The 24,573-nt window shown below is 43.2% G+C and overlaps 1 protein-coding gene across 3 annotated transcripts in view; it reads left to right on the forward strand.

The window, feature by feature from the left end:
• Positions 1-24,573, forward strand: part of CACNA1A (calcium voltage-gated channel subunit alpha1 A) — a 289,262-nt gene that overhangs the window by 248,091 nt on the left and 16,598 nt on the right. For 2 of the 3 annotated variants that reach the window (XM_089652658.1, XM_089652660.1), the window contains exons 43-45: positions 1,782-1,820; positions 5,626-5,824; positions 9,011-9,222. In XM_089652658.1, coding sequence (XP_089508784.1) covers positions 1,782-1,820; positions 5,626-5,824; positions 9,011-9,222 — 450 coding nt within the window. The remainder of the gene's footprint in view (positions 1-1,781; positions 1,821-5,625; positions 5,825-9,010; positions 9,223-24,573) is intronic. The other variant, XM_089652659.1, reaches the window with a different exon arrangement.

The raw sequence follows: 24,573 nt of genomic DNA on the forward strand, positions 1-24,573 counted from the left end.
TGTCAGATGCTCTGAGATCAGGACCCAGATGGTCTCAGACCATGCCACTGCTGTCACTGAAGTGTGCTGTGGTGACTTCTCCACTAATGCGTGATACTGGAAACTAAACCCATCCCTCATACAGGAGAGTTCCCCTCTGTCCAAAGTTTCTGCACTTCTTTTGACTTGTTTCATGGACAGGGACACCCCAGACTCCTCCCTTCTTGTCTTGTGGGAGAGCCACAAATGTGTCATGTGGGGCCACTTAATCAAAAGGTAACCAAATTGAAAAAAGCTAATTCCCAGCAGTTTCAAAACCCTCAAACATCAGCTACTTTTAGCTAGGATCTGAGCTCCAGTAGATGACAGGTGAACTTGGAGAAGCGTCTATATTGCTTTACTGTTCCTGCTTCGAGTTCACTTTTTTTTTAATAAAATTACTGTAGTTTTCGCAGTCCTTGTGTATTACAAATACTCACAGCAGTTGTTATTTCATCATTCATTCCAAAAATTCAGCTGCTCATAACTGACTGCAGTCATTATAATGCCATTTTGCATCCCTGCTCGTCTTGAACATTTCAGTTTGTGGAAATAGGTTGAGTCATTCACTTAATTTGTTTATCTCTCTAGAACTTCAGCTGATTTCCCAGCTCCTCCCACTTGTATTAGCCATTATAGAGGGTTTTACTCTATTTGTTGGATATTAAAAAGTATTCAACCAAAGGAGTGAGATTCCATTGCAAATGAGGGCAGAGAGGTAAAGGAAGCCTATGGATGATTCATTGAGCCAGCATGCACTCTGAAGTATCAGTTTTCATTTTATTCTGATTTTTTTAAGCCAATGCTTGTCACTATTTACCTATCTTCCATTCCACACAGAATTTTTCATTGCTTTCATTTGTGTTACCTAAAGCAGAACTAAACTCCCACATCCTTTACAGCCAAGGAACTTGCCATCTTAGCCTTAGTTTAATCTGTCATTGCCATGGTGCCGCACGTCTGATCAGGTATGACACCAGCCATTTGATGGTTTAAGGCCTCATTTACACCATACCGTGCATAAAGACTGATAAAAGAAACTTGCAGATTTCACTTGCAGAGACACGAATGTACATCAATCTTCATTCGTGTCTCGATGAGTTTTCATGCATGTTGATGTCAGTTTTCATGTGCGTTTTTCACTTCCTCTTCTGCCCTGTCCACACCACAATGTAGATGTCATGTTCTTTTTCCACGCTGAAAACTGCATACATGTTGCAGTTTCCTGCGCAGAAAAAATCTGCACGTGATAGCAGTGCTGTGGTGTGAACAGGGCACATAGAGAATTGTTTTCTTTGTGTCCCTGTAGAACGCATGCAGGAAAACCAATGTCTCTGCAGATGGTGTGAAAAAGGCATAACAGTTTGGTTGAGAGTGACAGTTATCTTTTACGGCATTCCTTGATTAGATCTTTTTTGGGAAACAGATAAATCGATTGGTTTTGTTCTGCTTTAAGGTTGTGTCCAGCTTGTAAACCTGTATTTTCAGTCATGTGGAACTTGTAGGAATAAACTTTGTTGTAACACGTCTTCCTCTTGTGGTTGTTATGTTCTGTCAACTCCGTGTAGTCATTTTCCTCCAGAATGGACATGTTGAAATTAAAGTGTTTGGGTCTAACTGCTGTTAACTTGTGTTCTTTCTCTCTGTGTCTCCCCCTGCTGTCTGTCCTTTCGTCTCTCTCTCTCTCCCCATGATGTCTGTACATCCTGTGGTTTCTCCCTTCCTCTTGTTTCTCTTCTCCTCTCTGTCTTGTCTTACTGTAGCAGCGAAGGAAAACTCGACCCAGAGGGAGTAATCTCAGTGTATGTAACACCTCTACACCATGCTCTAACACTCTCTCCTATCTTCTCTCTGTCCATCTCTGACTTTTGTTGACACCCCAAGTTTCTCTATCTACACTGTCACTATGTTTTCTTCCTGTCTTTCTACTGTTTGTTTCACTCTTAAACAGCTTTAGATTACCTATATTGCCTTATAATGGATATCTTGGGGGCTAAGGCAGTGAAATCTCTGTGCAGGAGTTCCTATCTCCATCCCCTGGCAACAGCCATCGCATTGGGATGGCATGCTCCTTGACAGATTTTTCATTTATATTTCATAGAAAGCTGAAGTAAGAACCCTATGGCTAGCAAAGCCAGGAACTCCAACCCAAAGCCAGTGGGTGTTTCAAAGCTACTCAACCACTAGAATCCACCCATATCTAGACTGACCATTAACCACTAGATGAGAAAGGGTGCAGTCAGGGGCGGACTGATCATTTGGAAACTCGGGCACTGCCCAAGGGCCCGGGGTCAGTAGGGGGCCCCATGAGATGCCCCTGGTACCTTTTTCATAGGCTTTTTTGAGCAAGGACACAGGGGCCCCATGATCCCCTATTGCCCGGGGGCCCCATGAGTTGTCAGTCCGCCCCTTGGGTGCAGTAGAATGCTTTTGGCAGTCTCTATGCACAGGTACTGTTAGATGGGATAGCATAAAGGAATTACAAACGTTCCTTTAAAATGATTCTGTTGTTAGAAAAAAAAAAAAAAATATATATATATATATATATATATATATATATATGGCCTGAAACTTTTCCAGAATCCAACACTTTTATCATTATATTTACACCCTAATAAGATGGACTTTTTAGATTTATGAAGCTTTCAATTTGTATGAAAATGGCCATTCCTTTTTTCACATATGCACAAGAATGTATACAACATGAATATATGTATATGTATTTTCATGTAAATGTGTGCATTCAGGTGGCTTTCAGGGACATGTGAAACTAGATGGCTCTTAACACAACTGTATTGCTAGAATACAATTTTTTAAAAGAGGCCTCTGCAAAGAAGACAGTGACAGCCCATCTCTGGGAAAAAGAAAACTTCTTGCTTGCAGTGGGGCTGCCACTGCACTGCTCAGAGTGAAATGCTGCTTTTGGTCTAGGGGCTGGAAAAAAAAGCAATTTAACTTACCCAATCCACCACTCTCCCAGCAATCAGCAATCTCCTCTTCTCCTCTGTGCTTCAGCATCCTCACATTTAGTTCAGTGCTTTGGGCTGTGGAATGGACCTAATGGTGTTAGAGGACCTGTGACCACCAGAGGATAGGGAAAAAGAAGCTGTGAGGCTGGTCTTTCTGCAGCCCCCTAGACCTAAAAAATCTTTAAAATTTGAAAGCAGCCACACAGTAAGGGAGCATTTTTTCTTTCCCTAAAGTCCTGTTTTAAAACTTGCCTCTCCTATGGCACACTCCAACCTTCGGACAGAGTATTGGATGCCTGGTAGCCTTCTACATTCAGTATTTCTATCCATTGGCATGTATGTCACTATGCCACATGAACCACAATATGTAGAAGAGGACAAGGCATCCTTGCATTCTGAAGATTCAGGCATCACTATCTCTAAAGTGACATCTGCCATTCCTTATGGTTTTTCATCTAACATTACCTGTAAACAGAGGGTGTTGAAGTCTTTACTGAAAATGCTAGTTTCCAGTAATCCCTAGATAGCAGCTGTGAAAATTCTCTGTAAAAATGTACTTTACTTTCAAAAGTCATATCATAGGTGGGGAGTGAAGTCTGCCCAGGTACAAATACATCACCCCACCTTTTCCAGTTGGCTGTAACTGTCTTTTTCTATTGGCTGTGCTGTGAGCCAGTAGTAAAAAATATAATTCCAGTCAACTGGGAAAGTAGGGATGATATCATTGTATATGTGCAAAGTTTATGGACATCAGAATTCTGAAGGTAAAGTCTCTTTTAAGAAAACTGAGGGTTAGGCAATTTAAACTTAACATTTAAAATGTAAGTTTTATTTACAAATAGCAACCCTTATTAAAACAGCTGTGTATGTATGTTGAAAAATATGACAATCCTTTTCTAAATCAGCTGTATATAGGCAAATGGGTATATTGTGGATACCCACTTGCTTCTGTAAATATTGATGTATGCTTTCCAGCACTTTCTAATACTGATTGCATGGAGGGCCTGCCATTACTATAATGATATTACTAGTTTTAGGGGTCAGTTTATAAAACATTTGTTGCACGAATGTAAGAAACATTCATGCAAGCTGAACTTAATTTCACTGTATGTTTTCAAATAAATTAACTCCTATTTCATCAGCTCCATCTAGTGGCCAAAATGTGGCATAGTACTCTGAAATACCTCAATGAGAAAATATACAATATTTTGGCCACTAGATGGCGCTGATGACACAGGGGTAAATTTATTTGAAAACATACAGTGAAATTTTGTTCAGTTTGCATGAATGTTTCTGATGTTCATACAAAGTGTTGAAGTAAGAAAAGTTGCATCCCTTTTTGTGTGCGATATGTCAAAATCCCTCTTTCAAGGGATTCTAGTAACTGACCTAAATAGCCCTGTGTAGGCTTCAGACAAAAGTAATAAATTGGCAGAGTGGAGAGGTAGAGGAATTTAAGGAAGGGTATTGCTTCAGTTGTTGCAAGAAAGATACAATGACATTTTTGGCAATTTAAGAAAAGCTACAAACTTATTCTTATAAATACTAAATTATAAAAATGGCTTGGCAGTGTTATATGAATGAGTGAAATCTTATGTTCCTCAACTTATTGAACAGACATTGATAAAGGGAACATTTTCTTATATTCTTTCAATTCAAGATTTTGAATTTATTTTCTCATTTTAATAACTGAATGTGTTATTTCATATAGTGTTATATCCACAATACCTACTCCTCACAGAATACCTGGATGCAAAGATGTCCATAGTGAACCTACATGTAACCTAAATATAGGTTGTGATAAACGTTAAAGGCTTTAGTGGACAAAACATGACCACTATGATGACCTTTACACATTGCCAATATAAGCTTCTCTAAATAAAAATATGTTTCTTGCAGCTCACCTTAAAATACATTGTTTAATGTGTTAAGTGACATTTGCACAATACAACTGGGCTTCATATATCCAAGTGTCCAAGAAGGAACTGTCATGGTTGGTCCATAGCAACCAATCAGATTCAAATATGTACTGGTAAATAAAAGATGAAGAAGGAAAACGAAAATGTACGTGGTTGCAACAGTGACATACTGACAGTTCCTTTAAAAAAAAATGTTGCTTATAAATGAGTCTACAAAACAGACCTGGATTGAATAGTACGGTTTGGAAACGCTGCTGCTAGGTAGTATTTTTTCTTCATGGACAGTTTCTAGCTTTCTCAATACAAAAAAGGTAAAGTAAATGAACCAGTTTTGACTAGAATAAAAGATAGCTGTGATTTAGTTAAAAAAAAACAAAAAAACTATGCATTAGGAAGATGTGGGCTGCCTTCCAACCAACAAATGGGTACCTTATCATCTTCAGAATAGGACTGTTGTCATGTGTGTTCAGCATGCAATGTTTTGAACCTTTTGCACCACCGGTTCTGTTCCAAACTGTGTCTTCAAGCTGCAGACAAGTAGTTGTGGCCTGCCTATGCTGGATGATAAAGAATGATGAAAAGTGTGGGACAGACCCCAAAATCCTGTCTGTAACTTCACACATTATAGCTAAAGCCAGTGAATAAAGTTTAACTCTTGAGTGGTGTAATCCTTTAATGGGTGTGCTGGTGGTTACCATAGCTGTGTATCGATTTTGCAGACCATTGTGGATGGAAGTCCCATGAAACGTTCAGCCTCTATGCTTGGTCATTCTCGGTCTAAAGGCATCCGGCTAAATGAATACTCATTGGAGAGGGTCACACCTGATGAAGGCCCTCGCCATGGGCACCAGCGCAGAAGAGAAAGGCGGCATCAAGTGTCTGAAAGATCCCTAACACGCTATGTGGATCTAGAATCAGGTAAGTAAAAGATTGATGCTTTTCAAAATATCTTCAGAATATTACTTTTTCCTAATATTGTGTTATCTAGCATTGGAATTATTACTGGTATCTTACTGCTTACTATGAGAGCACCAAGCATATTATTATTGTTACATAGTCATGTTGAAAAGAGACACAAGTCCACCTAGTTCAACCAATAAAAAGGGAAAGAAAAATCTACAATCCCATATACACAATCCTATACCCACAGTTGAACCAGCAAAGCATGATCCAATTTGCTCCTGCAGGGAAAGAAATTCCTTCCTGAACCCCCGAGAGGCAATTGGATATTCCCTGGACCAACTTTACTGATAAATGTTAGTATCCAGTTATATTATGCGCATTTAGGAAAGAATCCAGGACTATTTTAAAGCAATCTATCGAACTGGTCAGAACCAACTCTTGATGGAGTCTAGTCCACATTTAGTACAGGATTTAGTACAGGATTCCACATAGGAGTACAGGAGTTAGATGTGTGTAATGCACAGGCTAGTGTAAATGGTACAACCAAAATGTACCCCTTCCTCCCAGTACAACTCCCAAACCATCACCCCCAAACCCACCCCAAGCCCAAATACCCCAAAATACAGGTCTCGTCCAGCAGCTCCAATTCCTCACCCAGTACAGATTTCCCCCCTTAGCCCTAAAGCTCTCTAAGCTCCTCTCCAACTGCTCAATACAGACCCCTCCACCCAGCCTTTTCTCAGTAGAGAACTGATGACATGCGCCAGCTCAGCCCACCTCCAATGCCGTGCTATTCTCCTCTGGCTGCTGCAAGGAACGTGAAGCCTCCTGGGATATGTGATGCAGATATCCCAGGAGGCTGCAGGAGCAAAGGAGACATCATTATTGCCCAGGTGATAATGGAGGAAGAGGGCAGGCCAGGCAGAAAATATAAAAAAAAAAGGTAAACAAAAAAAAACAGCTTTATATATTGTGGAAGGGGGGGGGAGTGACTGCCAACATAGTCATGGAAATGAGCAAAAATCAGCTTTAAATTAACTCAACAGATGCAATATAGACCTCACATGCAGTGGCAACAGAAGTCCTCCCTTCAGCTATGCTATGTGACTGGAATCGAGGAGGAGCCTCCCTCAGCTTTCCAAATGAAGGAGCCTTAGCAACTCATTTATATGCAAATCTCACCATCAGCTCATTTATATGCAAATCATCTGACCAGCTATTTATATGCAAATCATATGGTGATTTGCATATGAATGCTGAGCACCCTGTAGCAGGGGCAGAGCCTTTTTTCAGGACAAAGCCTCTATCCACAGGACTCCAAGACTATGGTGAAAATGTGGGATAGTCCTGCACAACCTAGGACAGTTGGGAGGCATGTATAGCTGGTTCCTGTTTTAAAAACATGAAAGAAACAAAATTTGACAAATGGCCATTTAGACATACAGTGAGTATTACTGTAAGACAAAAATAGCAAATCTAAAAGTATAACTAAAGGCAGAAGTATTTTTAAATTGTGGATAGAGTGGAGAAGGATTAGAACACCTGTCAGGTTTTTCACACACCCCAAAATGTATAAAACATGTAGTGGCCGAGCATCACCAAAGAGGCAACCCTTTAACATACAGGACATCATAAAGCTTAGTAGGGTGACTCTTTTTTTTAGCAGGTATGTAATTCTATAATTCTGAATGCAATCTTAAGGCTGTTCCATGACATCTGGGGGTTTATTTACTAAAGCTGGAGAGTCCAAAATCAGACTCCCTTCTGCATAGAAACCAATCAGCTTCCAGGTTTCATTGCCAAAGCTTCATTGAACAAGCTGAGGTTAGAAGCTGATTGGTTTCTATGCAGAAGGGAGTCTGATTTTGGACTCTCCAGCTTTAGTAAATAAACCCCCTGGAGTCCTACTTCTTCACTTTCGGCATTGGAAATCCTTACTCCTGGACAGAGCAGTGCCCTTCTATCTAGCAATACTGGGGGCTTAGGCCTGCATCTTGATGAACCCCCGCTAATGTGTCCATGACAGTTTGAGCTCACAAAAAGTGGGTTGGATGATGCTGGGTGTCATTTGACTGAAAAGAGGACTGACCCTTGGTCGCAGGTGAGTCTGCAGGGAGAGTACCTTGGACGAAATGAGTACTGCAGCAAGAGTTGCTTTTTTTATTTTATCACAAGCTGGGTAATTTACTTTTCATTAAAAAAAGGTGAAGGCTTTAACAGATTAGGAACTTAACTAGTGTAAAAGACAAGGCATATTATCATAGAAAATATACATTTGTCACACAGCAAAGCAAAACTAAACAGGAAAACTGAAGCAGATTATGAGACAAATGTATGATAATAGGGCAGTCTGAGTCCTTACTCCCTCTTCTGTAAGAAAATAGCACCACAGCAGGAAAAAAAACATCCTGACAACTTTTAAGTTGTGTGCCTATTTGGAGTGAAAATCTGCCTCATCTTGACAAAAATCTGTCCCATCTCCAGTGATAATTCTGTTGCACAACTGTGAAAAATTGTCTCAACCAAGGATTATAGGTAAGCTCGAAAGAGCAGGGCCCTCAATCCCTTCATGTTTTGCATTGTATTGGTATTGTTCTGTCACATGTTCTGTCCCCCTTTGTAATGTACAGCGCTGAGCGAACTATTGGCGCTTTATAAATACTGTATAATAATAATAATAGGCTCAGAGGTAGTAAATAATCTCGCCTAGACTTTACTAAGAAGCAGCCTGATTTGCATTTGCTAATTTGTTTGATAAATGTCCCGGGCGGGGGGGGGGGGGGGGGATTTATGAAAACTGGAGCTCTCAGAATTTGGTGCAGCAGTTCATGGTAACCAATCAGCTTCTAACTTCAGCTTGTTCAATTAAGATGGATTGGTTTCTATGAAGAGCTGCACCAAATTCAGAATTTTTCATTTTAGTCGATCTCCCCCTCAGTGTCTACCTTTCCTGTCCTCCTTCCTAGCAGCATATTAGACTCAATTGCAAAGCTAACATGCCAGGATAATTGTCCTTATTTTAAAAAAAGTAACATCTTTTTCTAATTTATAGTTGAATCGAAAGAGATTTGAAAATTACAGTGGCTAAAGTAGATATCCATTGTGAACTGAGCACTACAGATTGTGTACTTTGAAAGATGCAAAACAAATAGGAAATAAATGTAAACCTCTCTTATTTCTTTTTATGTAATACTCTAACAGGTCTTGGTACCGAGCTCAGTACCACCACACAATCATGTGATCTGCCTTCAGAAGAACGTGGACGTACCCGGGACCGAAAGCATCACCACCATCACCACCATCATCACCACCACCACCATCACCATCCTGGATCTGAAAGGGAGCGCCTGGAGTACGGGAGAGCTAGTTCTCGTTCTCCAAGTGCAGGTCGAGATTACACTCCTCACAGACAGGTGGGTCCAATATTTCATGCTGTGCAAAATATGGGGTAGGGTAACGACATTATTGAACATGAAAGCAACGTTTACTGTTTAGAGAACAGTGACGATGTGTAAGCTGTAGGAAACCATAACAGCCAATCATCTTCCTTCAGTTAAGATCTGTCTATACAAGGAAAGATGTTTTCCTATTGGATTATATTGGTTAATGCACATTGATGTGCTTTAGAATTCATAACAAACTCCTAATAGTGGGGCATGTAACTTATTGTGGCAGGAGCTAATGCTGTTGTTTGGATGTCCAGTGACAGCAGTTAGAATAATCATCCAGCATTTCTAATGCCAAAGATGAGTGCCTAGCCCTCTACCAACACCTGAAACCATGTAAATGCTGGTTTTAGTGGGAGCATTAAGAACTAAACTAAAATAGGATTTTTGTACTCACCTTAAAATCCTTTTCTCAGAGTCCACAGGAACAGAGGGACACAGCTGTTTGATAGCAACCAAAGGCTATACTGTCACCTACAGCAGAATGAATCCTGAGCACTGAAGGTCACCACATTTAAGGTTAAAACCCACCTCACACCTGCTTAGCTATAGCATGCTTTCCAAAGACAAAAAACACACACTATATTGCCAAAAGTACTGGGACGCCTGCCTTTACACGCACATGAACTTTAAAGGTGTCCCAGTCTTAGTCCGTAGGGTTCAGTATTGAGTTGGCCCCGCCCTTTGCAGGTACAGAAGCTTAAACTCTTCTGGGAAGGCCGTCCACAAGGTTTAGGATTGTGTCTATGGTATTTATTGACCATTCTTCCAGAAGAGCATTTGTGAGGTCAGGCACCGATGTCGGACGAGAAGGCCTGGCTCACAGTCTCCGCTCTAATTCATCCCAAAGGTGTTCTATCAGGTTGAGGTGCAGGCCGTTCAAGTTCCTCCACCCCAAACTCGCTCATCCATGTCTTTATGGACCTTGCTTTGTGCACTGGTGTGCAGTCATGTTGTAACAGGAAGGGGCCATCCTCAAACTGTTCCCACAAAATTGGGAGCATGAAATTGTCCAAAATGTCTTGGTATGCTGACACCTTAAAAGTTCCCTTCACTGGAACAAAGGGACCAAGCCGAACCCCTGAAAAACAACCCCACACCATAATCCCCCCTCCACCAAATTTACACTTGGCACAATGCAGTCAGGCAAGTACCGTTCTCCTGGCAACCGCCAAACCCAGACACGTCCATTGGATTGCCAGACAGAGAAGCGTGATTAGTCACTCCAGAGAACAGATATACACTGCTCTAGGGTCCAGTGGCAGAGTGCTTCACACCACTGCATCCAACACTTTGCATTGCACTTGGTGATGTAAGGCTTGGATGCAGCTCCTCGGCCATGGAGACCCATTCCATGAAGCTCTCTATGCACTGTTGTTGTGCTAATCTGAAGGCCACATGAAGTTTGGAGGTCTTTAGCTATTGACTCTGCAGACAGTTGGCGGCTTATGCGCACTGTGCCCTTCAGCATGTGCTGACCCCGCTCTATCATTTTACGTGGCCTACCACTTCGTGGCTAGGTTGCTGTTGTTCCTAGCTGCTTCCACTTTGTTATAATACCACTATCAGTTGACCGTGGAATATTAGTAGCTAGGAAATTTTACAGATGGACTTATTGCACAGGTGGCAACCTTTCATGGGACCACGCTTGAATTAAATGAGCTCCTAAGAGCGACCCATTCTTTCATAAATGTTTGTAGAAGCAGTCTGCATGCCTTGGTGCTTGCTTTTATATACCTGTGGCCATGAAGGTGATTGGAACACCTGAATCCAATGATTTGGAGGGGTGTCCCAATACTTTTGGCAATATAGTATATCAGGATAGAGAGCAGTGCCTCTCAACAAACTCTGAGAAAATAATTTTAGGGTGAGAACAAAAATCTGTTTTCTTTATTGTTCACTGATGGGCACAGCTTTACTGACAATGAGCAACCAAAGGATGTCCAAATCGAAAGGCAGGCATGGCTAAACACCACAGGCAAAAAAACCAAACAAAAGCAAAATCAAGGACAATAAATAGCCATTTGCAGAACCCTTTGGTTGAAAGTACTATCTGCAAAGGAAGATACATTGACCTTGTAGAACTCAGACAACATGTGAGCAGGTTGCAGCTTTACATATCTGAGACACAGTTGCCAAAAAACCCAATGAAGCATTCATAATCCTGGTGGAGTGGGATTTAACAGGAAAAGGAGGCACTTTTTTTCTCACAAATTATAGATGTGCACAACAATATGTGGAATCCATTTAGAGTGGATCTGGAAGCTGGAGAAATTTCTGGAATAATAAACAAAAATAGTTTTATAGAACAGCAACAGTGACCAAGAGGAAAACCTTGATACCACATCCAGACAATGGATAGAGATCTTCTTGGGGTGTACCTGTGCAGGACACACACAAAAGTAACACAATGTCCTCATTGAGGTAAAAAGCACAGACCACTTTAGGCAAAATGTGCCTTGGTCTCAAAACAAACTTTTCTTTATCATAAAATGAGGCTTCTTACAGAACATTGCTGAATACTCAGAGAGTTTTCTTACTAAAGTAATGGTTCACAAGAAAGACTACCTTACAGAATAACAAAGTCAATGAAATGTGCTGAATAATTTCAAATGAGGGTCTATGTAATACTGACAACACTAGAGTTAAACTCCATGGTTGAAGTGGGGGCTGAACAGGGGAAGCAATGTGTGCAGCTCTTTGAAGGTAGGAATCAGTGAATTATTAGCAATAGGATGTTCTAAAAGAACAGACAGGACAGACAACTGACTCTTGATGGTGCTAAGGACTAAGTGTTGTTGTACCCCCAACTGAACAAACTCTGCCAACTGAAACAAGCCTTTCACATACAATAATAAATGTTGCAGGGGTTGGTAAGAACTTGGCCTAAAAGGTATCTAGGAGAACTCCAAGTGATGTGATGGAATCGGGGATGACTTCCTTCAAGGTCTGCACTTTGATTAACATATTGGATTCCAAAGTCAGAGAGGTCTGTTTGCGCAGCAACAGATTATCTAGATATCCAATGACTGGAATACCTCTGAGATGAAGAAGGCTGAAGGGAAGGTTCATAAACTGATAGTGGTTATTTTCCAAGTCAAAGCAATAAAATCGCTGGTGATCTGTAAAGATGGAAATTATTAGGAGCGGTTTAATCCAAAATAAGACATAGAGCTCATTTGGGTTTAGGAACTGTAAACAAGTTTGAATAAAAAAATAAATATTTGGTTTGAAGAAACCGGAATGCAAACTCTCTGGTTCAACAATCCCTGAGGGTTTATCAGATGCTGCTGAAACACTAGACGACGACCGCAAAAAATCGAGGTGGAGGACAGTGGCAAAACTCTGTTTTGTAATCTTTGGATACAACCTCCTGCACCCATGCATCAGCTATACAAACTTCACAAATTTCAACAAAAGCCATCAGACATACTTCCATCTTTGATGTTGCTGTGCGGACTTTTATGCTAAGGCAGATTTATCAACGGGTTTTGAGCTTTTGGTTTGCCAAGAATGTTTAGAATTCTCTCAGCATGAGGGAGTGGAAGAATACTAGAGGGTCCAGGAACTGAAACCTGACTTGAAGGATGGAAGGAACATTTTGATGCAGAATAGGAAGGTTTTGATCTGAGCCATTGATCCTTATTTTTGTGTTGCTGAAATAAGTGAGTACTGTTACCCCTCCTCACTTTTTTAACCATTTCCTCCATCAAAGAGCTGAAAATATGACCTCCCACAAAGGGTAGTCATAGGAAAGCCTCCTTACACTTCTGCCCCACCAACCAGCACTTAAATCAGATCACTGTGCAGATCTGTACAGAAGAAAGGGAAACATGAGATATAGCACAGCTAGCATCCAGTGCCATGTTGCACATAACGTTTAACATGATGGTCAAAGCAGTCTATAAATTGAGGAAACCACTGCAGTGGTGAGTAAGGTTTGAAGGGCAGAGCCCAGCAAAGAGTAGATAAATTGTGAAATTGTAGGGTCCTCATAGGTTAGAGTATCTTCGAATAGCTCAAGCCTTGTTAGAGTGAGACACTGAAAGCCCAGCTCCAGAAGGAGTAGTCCCATTTAGAACAAAATACTTTGCAAAGGGTTAGAGTGTCTTGAACCATTTAGGGGCAAGGAATTTTTTGTCTGGTGTTTCCAAAGTTTGAAAATAAATTCATCCAGTAGGGGACGATGAGGAAAAACCTTGGCAGAAGGTCTTGGTCTATTAGAACTGAGGAGAGATAACGTGGTAGGTGAAGTAACAGTGAAATCCTGTCATTTTAAAGTGGAACCTTGATTAAAAAAATAAAAAATTCCTTCTATTTTGGTTAAACAACTGCTGATTGAAATTCAGATGGTGGGAACTTCTCCTCCTCTAGTAGCCTCATGAGAAACAGTGAGAAGTTTTAAAATGGTAGTTTGGGCATAAACAGAAAACAGTGCCCATTTCTACTGTAGGTTGCAGTATAGCCCTTGGTTGCTTATCAGTAAAGCTTTGTCCCTCATGGACAAAAGAGAAATATGCAATATTTTGCACACACATATATACAGTATATATTTATATAAAACCTCCTATATTTTTATGAGTTCATTAGCACTTCACTGTATTTTATTACAAAAAGTGTCTATACGTAAAGTTTTTGTTGCTCATTTTATTTGACATATTTTATTTACTGAATTTTTGTCATCATATTACCATTCATATCCCGCATCACTCCCAGAAGTCGTTTACAACGTTCCTACTAAAGTCATACACACATTTTGGATAGAGTAGATTGGTTAATGCCCGTTTACCTTACACTATATTTTTGAGCATACAAGTCTCTTTGATGGAAATTAGGCCCCCCACCCCAGAGTTGCAAGACTGCCGTATTAAAGCTAGGAATCCCATCACCAAACCAGCCCCCATGACGATGTAGATTATAAAACAGAAAATAGTACCTAGATTTTGTCAAGGAGATCAACCTCCAGTGATACTTTGTGACTGCATTTGTATTAACATAATGCAGGTCTGGGAGAGTGTAGAAATCACAGAGGTGTGACACAGGCTGTGGCCAATCAGGCTTATTTGGCCAAATACTTATGAACTTTTCTTTTAGACATTTTCTTTTCTATGTGAGGTCTGGTAAACAGTGAGCCACATTTATGAAATTTGTACAAAGAAAAAGCATTGCCAACCAAGATGATGCAGGTATACGCATGATATAGCAATGCATTTGTGTGTTAAACATTAGAGTGAGCCTGTGGCCAGGCTAGGAATATTACATCTTTTTAACAAGCAGTAAATAAGCTTTAAAACAAGTTCTAACTAACCTCTAGGACAATTAGTTCTCTGCTTTTAATGATCCCCCCTTCCAGCTGTGACTCAGCAGCTCAGCTTCCACTGCTCCCTCTTCCAGCAGTGACTCAGTATCTCAGCTCACCCTGTTCCTCTATACCAGCAGTGACTCAGTATCTCAGCTCACCCTGTTCCCCTGTCCCAGCAGTGACTCAGTATCTCAGCTCACCCTGTTGCCTGTCCCAGCAGTGACTCAGTATCTCAGCTCACCCTGTTCCCCTGTCCCAGCAGTGACTCAGTATCTCAGCTCACCCTGTTGCCTGTCCCAGCAGTGACTCAGTATCTCAGCTCACCCTGTTGCCTGTCCCAGCAGTGACTCAATATCTCAGCTCACCCTGTTCCCCTGTCCCAGCAGTGACTCAGTATCTCAGCTCACCCTGTTCCTCTATACCAGCAGTGACTCAGTATCTCAGCTCACCCTGTTGCCTGTCCCAGCAGTGACTCAGTATCTCAGCTCACCCTGTTCCCCTGTCCCAGCAGTGACTCAGTATCTCAACTCATCCTGCTCCCTCTTCCAGCAGTGACTCAGTATCTCAGCTCACCCTGTTCCCCTGTCCCAGCAGTGACTCAGTATCTCAGCTCACCCTGTTCCCCTGTCCCAGCAGTGACTCAGTATCTCAGCTCACCCAGTTCCCCTGTCCCAGCAGTGACTCAGTATCTCAGCTCACCCTGTTCCCCTGTCCCAGCAGTGACTCAGTATCTCAGCTCACCCTGTTGCCTGTCCCAGCAGTGACTCAATATCTCAGCTCACCCTGTTCCCCTGTCCCAGCAGTGACTCAGTATCTCAGCTCACCCTGTTCCTCTATACCAGCAGTGACTCAGTATCTCAGCTCATCCTGCTCCCTCTTCCAGCAGTGACTCAGTATCTCAGCTCACCCTGTTCCCCTGTCCCAGCAGTGACTCAATATCTCAGCTCACCCTGTTCCCCTGTCCCAGCAGTGACTCAGTATCTCAGCTCATCCTGTTCCCCTGTCCCAGCAGTGACTCAATATCTCAGCTCACCCTGTTCCCCTGTCCCAGCAGTGACTCAGTATCTCAGCTCACCCTGTTCCCCTGTCCCAGCAGTGACTCAGTATCTCAGCTCACCCTGTTCCTCTATACCAGCAGTGACTCAGTATCTCAGCTCACCCTGTTCCCCTGTCCCAGCAGTGACTCAGTATCTCAGCTCATCCTGCTCCCTCTTCCAGCAGTGACTCAGTATCTCAGCTCACCCTGTTCCCCTGTCCCAGCAGTGACTCAGTATCTCAGCTAACCCTGTTCCCCTGTCCCAGCAGTGACTCAGTATCTCAGCTCACCCTGTTCCTCTATACCAGCAGTGACTCAGTATCTCAGCTCACCCTGTTCCCCTGTCCCAGCAGTGACTCAGTATCTCAGCTCATCCTGCTCCCTCTTCCAGCAGTGACTCAGTATCTCAGCTCACCCTGTTCCCCTGTCCCAGCAGTGACTCAGTATCTCAGCTAACCCTGTTCTCCTGTCCCAGCAGTGACTCAGTATCTCAGCTCACCCTGTTCCCCTGTCCCAGCAGTGACTCAGTATCTCAGCTCATCCTGTTCCCCTGTCCCAGCAGTGACTCAATATCTCAGCTCACCCTGTTCCCCTGTCCCAGCAGTGACTCAGTATCTCAGCTCACCCTGTTCCCCTGTCCCAGCAGTGACTCAGTATCTCAGCTCACCCAGTTCCCCTGTCCCAGCAGTGACTCAGTATCTCAGCTCACCCTGTTCCCCTGTCCCAGCAGTGACTCAGTATCTCAGCTCACCCAGTTCCCCTGTTCCAGCAGTGACTCAGCAGCTCTGCTTCCCCTTGCCCCACTTTTCAGCAATTACTTATCAGCCTTCCATCTGACAGAGCTGGAGCTCTGGGAGGAGGAGACAGGGTGAGCTGAGCTCCTCAGAGAATGACATAACTGACTTTAGTGCTTCTGCTGGGAACATTAAAAGTGTAACTAAAGGCAAAACTTTTTTTTTGCTTTGGATAGAGTGGAGAGGGATTTGAACACCTGTCAGGTTTTTATTGCTGTCTGTCTCCCTGTTGGGGAGATTCACCCTCTTAATTTGTCCTGTTTACCACTATCACTGAAAAGGAAAGTGAAAGAAAGACCCAAATTTTGGGTTGTGACCAGAACAGGAATAGTGGGGAAATCTTCCAATGGGGACACTAGTTCTGGGAACCATGGGGACGACCAGGGATTACTTCACTTTGGAGGGATTTCCTGTCACTTCCTGTTTTAGCTACAAGACAGGAAATGAAGAGGGGAAATCTCTGCAATGAGACAGAAATGGGAAAAAAATAAAAATGACAGGGGTTATAACTCTCCCTTACTCTATCTGAAATTTAACAAAGGAGGGAATTTTTACTTACCTATAAATTTCATATCTTAGGAGTACAATACAGGACACAGGCAAATAATTAATAGACCCTGGGTTATTGGTTTGTCCCTTCAGGTGATAGAACACTGTCAAAGATTTGGCGTTCACACCCTCTGTGAGCCTCCCTTACCCTACCCCACACCTGTGAGCCCTCAGTGTTAGAGCAAAACAGAGTAAGGAGTAAAAAAACAGAGTAGCCAATAAATGGAAAGGAGGGCGTCCTGTACTGTACTTCAAGATATGGAATTTACAAATTTATTTATTTCAGGTACTTATATAGCAACGTCAATTTACGCAGCGCTTTACATATATATATTGTACATTCACATCAGTCCCTAAATCTCAAGGGGCCTACAATCTAAGGTCCCTAACTCACATTCATACACAAAGGGCCAATTTAGACAGGATCCAATTAACCTACCAAATAAGTAAAAATGTATCTTCTATTAACTGTACAGTACAGGACACAGTATTCATAGACACTGGCCCATCCCCAAGCACTGAATGAGAAGGGTGGGCAACAGCTAGGCAAACAGAACTGTGCCAACAGACCCAACAACAATTATCAGAAAAGGACCAAACTTCATAGTGCCGCTGCAAGAACATTGCAGCTGATGCTGCATCCGCAAAAGATTGGATATCCACCTGGCAAAACCTTGAGAAGGTATGTACAGAGGACAAGGTGGCAGCCTTACACAGTTGAGGTAGTGATGCCTTGTTCCTAAATGCCCAGGAAATCTAGAAAAGTGCAGGAAGATTTTTCCTTGAGTATGTAAGCTCTAGTGAACTAATCCTAGTGAATTAGTAAACTAAACTAGAGTTCTAATCCATCTTGCGGTGGTGGACTTGGAAGCAGGGTGTCCCTTGCAAGGTTCTCAGAATAGAACAGATAGGGAATCTGTCTGATCAAAGCTGTAGCTCTGAAGTGGACTCTAATGGCTCTGACTACATCCAGGTGATGAAGAGAGACACTTTGGAACAGGGCTTAAGGATGGTAGGACTATGTCTTCATTGAGGTGGAAGACTGATACCACCTTAGGGAGAAAGGGTGGTCTTGGGTGTAAGACAACCTTGTCTGTGTGAAGTATGAAGAAGGGAGAGGCCTGCCAACTCAGAGACACATCTGACCGATGTGATAGCAATCAAAAAGGCTACTTTGCAGGAGAGATCTTCCAACGCAGTATCCTTGATGAATTCAAAGAGTGGTTTCCACTGGACAGAGAGAACCAAGTTGGCATACCAAGAAAGCAGAGGGTTTTGCAAGGGGGGCTTAAAGTTAGATACACCTGAAGAAGTGTTTTTACAAGGGAGATTGATGCCAGAGGAAATGGCAGAGACTTGTCCTTTCAGAGGGCTTAATACCAAGATCTGATCAGGATCTGATTGTAGGAAGGCCAGAATGCAAGGCACAGAGTAATCTCTGGAATTAAAAGTGTTCACAGACAAAGAAGGATTTCCAGATATCATAACAGATCCGCCTGAAAGTAGCTTTACTTGCTTTTCGCAAGGTAAGAACAACAGACTCAGAGACCCCTCTGTCTTTTTAGACTTAGGCTTCAACTGCCGTGCCAATAAAGCCAGAGACTGCGAAGCAGAATGGAATAGGGGCCTTGAGATATCAGATCTTGTGTGTTGGTAAGAGGCCAGGGTTCATCTGCTAGGAGTTTGAGTATGTCTCTGTACCAGGTTCTGCATGACTCCTGGTGTGCCCTTGATGGGTGATGTAGGCCACAGTCGTGGCATTGTCTGACTGTATCTAGATTGGGTGCCCCGGAGAATTTTCAAAGGAGGCTACCATGAGGTTTAGAACTCTCATGGAGCATTTAATTGTGGGATGTCTCTGTGATCTCAGTTTTTGAGTGTGGGTTCAAAAGAAAGAATGGAACATCTTTGCTTGAGATGTGTCCAGGACCAGACTCAAGTATTCCTGACAAAGAGAAGGCTGGAGTGCAGACTTTTTAAAACTGATCATCCATTCGAAAGCCTGTAGCATCTGAATTGTCCTGTGGATGTCTTCGGACAGCCGGATTGGAGATTAATCCCTCAGGAGCAGGTTATCTAGATGGGCTTTTACCTGGATGCCTTGGGTTTTTCGAAAGGCAAGAAGAGGTGCTCGGACCTTTGTGAATAATTTAGGAGCAGAGAATAGACGTAAGAACAGTGGCACAAACTGGAAGTGGTTGTATGCCACTGCAAAGAACAGAAAGCGCAAATGAGGTGGATAATTTTGGAATATGAAGGCATTTATTGAGGTATTTTAAGTACAGAATAGGACGAATATCACCGCTGGGCTTTGGTACCGTAAACAGGTTTGAATAGAACTGTTTGAACCTGTCTTGTGCATGTACTGTCCCAGCTACTCCCTGGAACAAGAGATAATTCAGAGTATTCAACAAATCTGACTGTCCTTAGGAAGATTTTGGTTGATTTGAGATAAAGCCATATGGTGGTAGAGTTCTGCACCCCTTTGAAACACCGATTGAACCCACAAGCCTAAGATGTCTGTGACCCAGAGAGAGGCAAACTGTAACAGTTGTCACCCCACTCTTAAGAGGGAGGGCACCCCTTCATTGTGAAGAGGGCTTTGAGGAAGACTTGCTGAGCTCTGTGGCCCAAGTCTTGGACCGGTTGGAAGGTCTGAACTGAGGTATTGAAGTTGAAGCCTGGATAAAGCAGTTAAAGTGATATTAAAGGCTCAGTTTTTATTTTCTAAAAATAACAAACATGTCATACTTACAATGGTTTTGCACAGAGCAGCCCTGATATTTTTCTTCTCCCCCCCACGCCAAGTGCCCCCAGAGCAAGCCACTTGCTCTGGGGGGACTCATGCATGCTTGCTCCGAAGCCCTGCTTTGTGTGTATATACACAGAATGAGGCACAGTCGCCCCCACCTCTCCCCCCACCGCTCATCACTGGCTCGAACTGACAGCAGCGAGAGCCAATGGCTCCTGCTTCTGTATGTGAGCCAATGAGGAGTGAGAGGGTCGAGACAGCTTCTGCTCTTTTGCACATCGCTGGATTGAGATGGGGCTCAGGTATGTATTTGGGGGGCTATAGGGGAAGCTGCAAGCAGAAGGTTTATTACCTTGCTGCATAGGATGCAGTAAGCAGAAAAAAAAGTCTGCATTTGCAACCAATTTAAGTGCTCTGCATTTTGAGGAGGTAGAGGCTCCTGACCAGGGGGATTTGGGGATCTTCCACTATGGAAGTTAAATCTTCCCTCCTGTGACATCTTTGGTGAATTGGTCCTCTCCAAATAGACATCTTCCTTAACCCCTTCCCGCCGGCGCCTCCCGGCCCTTTAAGAGTTTCAGAAGCCGGGAGTTGGGACGGACGGGGTTTAGGGATCATGTGACCGCTGTGACGCGTCATCACGGCGGTCACATGATCAGGAAAGGTCCCGATCGAAAAAGCAGACCGGGACCTTTCCGTGAGTACCGGACAGGGCGCGCGCTCACAGCACATATGTTTTTCTTACCTGAACGCAAATGTGCGGCCGCTCGGCGTCTAGGCCCAGATGCCGGGAGGCTGCACATTTGTGTGCGGCCGGCGTAAAGGGGCTAAAAAGGCATACATGTGAGGTGCTTTTTACAGGCAGCTTCCATTATCCCTGCTTTTTGCCACAAGATTCTGCGTATGTGAATGGAGCCGTTATGCATATTTCTCTCATAACATGATATAGGGCAGTGATGGCGAACCTATGGCACGCGTGCCAGAGCTGGCACACAGAGCCATCTCAGTGGGCACGCCAGGAAGAAGAGGAAGATGAGCGCACACGGACCGGCCATCCAGATCTCGTCCACACTGGACCCCCATCAAACTACATTTCCCACATGTCTCTGGGGCCAGGGTGGGTGTGGACAAGAGGAAACGGCTCCAATGTGGCTCTGGCACCAGGGGTGATGTAGCTGGGGATGGGCGTGGAAGAAAGGAAGAGGCTCCCACACTGCTCCGGGGCCAGGGGCAACGTGTTCAGCGTGGATGGAAATGAGCTGCTGAGTTGGAAGCCACACCGACGCTGCCAGAGGTGAGATTAACTGCTTGCAGTGTCATCCATCAGTGCCCAGAAGTCTCACCCATCAGTGCCCAGCAGTGTCGCCTGTCAGTGCCTAGCAGTGTGGCCCATCAGTGCTGCTCATCAGTGCCACTCATCAATGATGCCCAGCAGTGCCATCCATGAGTGCCCAGCAGTGTCGCCTGTCAGTGCTGCCCAGCAGTGCCACCTGTCAGTGCCCAGCAGTGTTGCCCATCAGTGCTGCCCATCAGTGCCACCCATCAATGATGCCCAGCAGTGCCATCCATTAGTGCCCAGCAGTGTCACCCATCAGTGCCCAGCAGTGTCGCCTGTCAGTGCTGCCCAGCAGTGCCACCTGTCAGTACTGCCCAGCAGTGCCACCTGTCAGTGCCCAGCAGTGTCACCCATCAGTGCTGCCCATCAGTGCCACCCATCAATGATGCCCAGCAGTGTCATCCATCAGTGCCCAGCAGTGTCACCCATCAGTGCCCAGCAGTGTCGCCTGTCAGTGTTGCCCAGCAGTGCCACCTGTCAGTGCTGACCAGAAGTGCCACCTGTCAGTGCCCAGCAGTGTCGCCCATCAGTGCTGCCCATCAGTGCCACCCATCAATGATGCCCAGCAGTGCCGCCAATCAGTGCCTCCAGGTAGGCAAGTGGTTAATTGCAGTGTTGGCACTTTGAAATAAAAAAGTTGGTTTGTGTTGCAGTTTTGGGCACTCGGGCTCAAAAAGGTTCCCCGTCACTGATATAGGGCATCCACACAAAAAGGCAGAGCAGAAGGTAACTTCTGTAACTGATCTTTTAAAACACAATTCTGAAAAACAGGGTCATGTTGATTGTTTATTGCCATAGTCCAGGGCTTTTTCTCTATTTGCTTTAAATTTGGAACCAACTAAAAATGTTAGGAGCCAGTTTTTCTTTAGCGCAGCATGGGTTGTCAGTGCCTGGGGCAAGACCACTTGTTGGTGACAAGCTTCACGCGATGCAATTTGCTGTGCGACAATCACAGCAAAACTGCATCACGTCTTAGGTGCCATTGAAAATAAAGCCACCTGAACCTGTGTTTTGCGATCACAGCAATTCTGCCATAATCCCAAAATGCCCAGGTGTGAATGGAGCTGCCCTGATTCACACATATGCAATTCTGGATGTGTTTTCAAACTCACAGATTTGCATAACAGGCTAGATATTATGTGTTCCTATTGAGGTGGTTCACACAGATGCGATCCATATGCATTGTGTTTTGAGTGCCATTACAAAAATGGTTCTGCACAAGTTCGTAACTGTGCATTCCAGACTTGCAAGTGATAAGAGTAGAGTGGCATGCGGAGATAAGTGTTCTCCTAGGATTGCTATTGACAGGAGTTTTTGCATTGAAGTCAATGGGAAGTGTTTTTGCTTTGATGTCAATGGGAGGTGTTTTTGCTTTGAAGTCAGTGGGAGGCATTTTTGTATTGAAGGCAATCAGAGGCAAATTTGCATTGATGTCAAGGAGGCAAGTTTGCATACTGAAATTGTAGCAAGAGCTGCCTGCAGGGCTCGGCCTGCAAAAGTAAAGAGAGCCTTTAAGTGTGTTTAAAACTTTCTGTCTGCAGAATCTTTGAAAGAAAGAACATCTTCAATAGGTACAGTGAGATGTACAGTAATTACAGCGAGATGGCAGAATCAACTACAGGGATAGCCCACTTCTTTGCAAACTCTTTCCAAAAAATACAATAGCCCAATAATCCAAAAACAATATGTTCCTTGGTCACTAAGTGGGAACTATAAATCAAAAGAGTGGTGATGCACTAAATCACCGTTCATCTAAACCACTGCAACATAAAACATAACTTTTAATAAATAAATTATTTTCTAGATAATACTTGATCAAGTTTTTAATACAAATTCTTTTTCCACTGAATAGAGTATAGCAAACATTTTTGGAGTAAAAATCTTTTCGAGAGTGACCCAATCATCATAGATTAAACATTCTATCTGTTCATAAACAGGGGAAAATTTTGTAGGTCTTTTTTTACCCAAAGGGGTGTGGCAAGATGGAGGAGAATCAAGCTGCACAATCCCAAGTTTTTTGCGGATGGCAGCAGTGAATATTTCCACGTTAGCAAACATTTTGCGTGATGCTCCTGTTTCAATATAGTGGCAACCTGGGAGAGAAGAGTCTTCCGTAGATTTCTCCAATACTGCCTCAAGGTCCTCTTTACCTCCTTTTGTGTCTGCCTAATGAAGTGCAGAAATATTGGGATCTGGAGAAACAGGAGTAGGAGAAATTATGCGGTGTTTGTAAGCCCTGGGCAAAGATGGCTATATTGAAACTGTTATTTGACCAAGTACTAGTGACAAAAAGTAGAAGCAGAAAATTTTGCCAAAAGTACAGCCAAATCTCGTTTGTTTGTACTTTTGTGGATTATAGGAGTGCCATTTGTTCTGCTTCCTGTGACCCGTTTTCAGCAGACAACGGACTAAAACCTGTTGTTGGCGCACGTCACAGAGCCAGTCCAGGCTGGGGAAGGATTGCAATAATATGATTGGTATCCACCCAGGAGCCTGGAACAACACTTGGCTCAGCCTCTCAGCATGCTGCTGAGAACCTGAGCAAGACACTCCCGCCCCTTCCACAGCCCAGCGTTACAGGGAGGAGAACTGAGTAATTAGCAGTGTCTGATCACTCAGTTCTCACCCTTAGAGCTAGTGGGGGTCACCTAGGTAAGTATGATTTAAAAAAACAAAAACCATACTTCTTATTTAAGGATGAATTGCCCCACAGTGCCTGAAGTTACACAATGTTTTAGAACTCATTTACTGCTTCTTTAGAATATGTACATACTTGACTGTCTATAGCCTGGCCGCGGGTTCACTTTAAATCTGGACCCAGATCTATTGCAGTTGCTATATGCTACATCACTACTATTTTTTTTTGTAGTTGTTTTCAAAACTGTTGCTCATGATCATCCTCAACTTTGCTGAATCTTTTCAATTAGAGACCTCTTTATAGAAAATACAATAGGTGTAAGGATTAAAAAAAATGTCAACCCAAAACTGTTCTGAGTGGATTCTAGTTGGTTATATTACCTGCCAGCTTCTTATACTATATGAAATCTTACTGTCTCAATGAGATATTCCATTTACTTCAATGGAAAATCCAATGTAAATTGGCCTAAAAGGTAGCAGGACTAGATGAAGCTGAGATTTTGGGGGTAGGAGTGAGAGGGGCTTCCCCACTTGGAATAAGAATATTATAACGAAAGACTTGCAGGTTGTTAATCCTTAATATAAAATAGATGGTACAAAAGCTTAGATCTTACTTTTCATCCCCATCTATTCCCTTCTTTCTTAATTCCTTGCATTTCTGATATTTATTCCTTGTTTAAAGGGGTACCACCATGAAGCCCCCTCATTTCATTTCTCCCTTCCAGTGTCGTCCCTTTTCTTTGCTTGCCCTTTTGCCCTTGCTGGGGTATCAGCTTCCCATACTTCTACATTTTGCCCGCTGCTGTATTTTAGAAGGAGTGGTGGTTGCTCCTGGGTATACAGGAAGAAATGATAGAGGAGATGTTTGAGTAGTGGTGGGCTTTATCTGTCTTTTAGTTGCCTCTTCTTGTT

This window comes from Staurois parvus, unplaced genomic scaffold, assembly GCF_062004578.1.
Source record: "Staurois parvus isolate SC_StPar_1 unplaced genomic scaffold, SC_StPar_1.0 ptg000689l, whole genome shotgun sequence".
Taxonomy (NCBI): Eukaryota; Metazoa; Chordata; class Amphibia; order Anura; family Ranidae; genus Staurois; species Staurois parvus.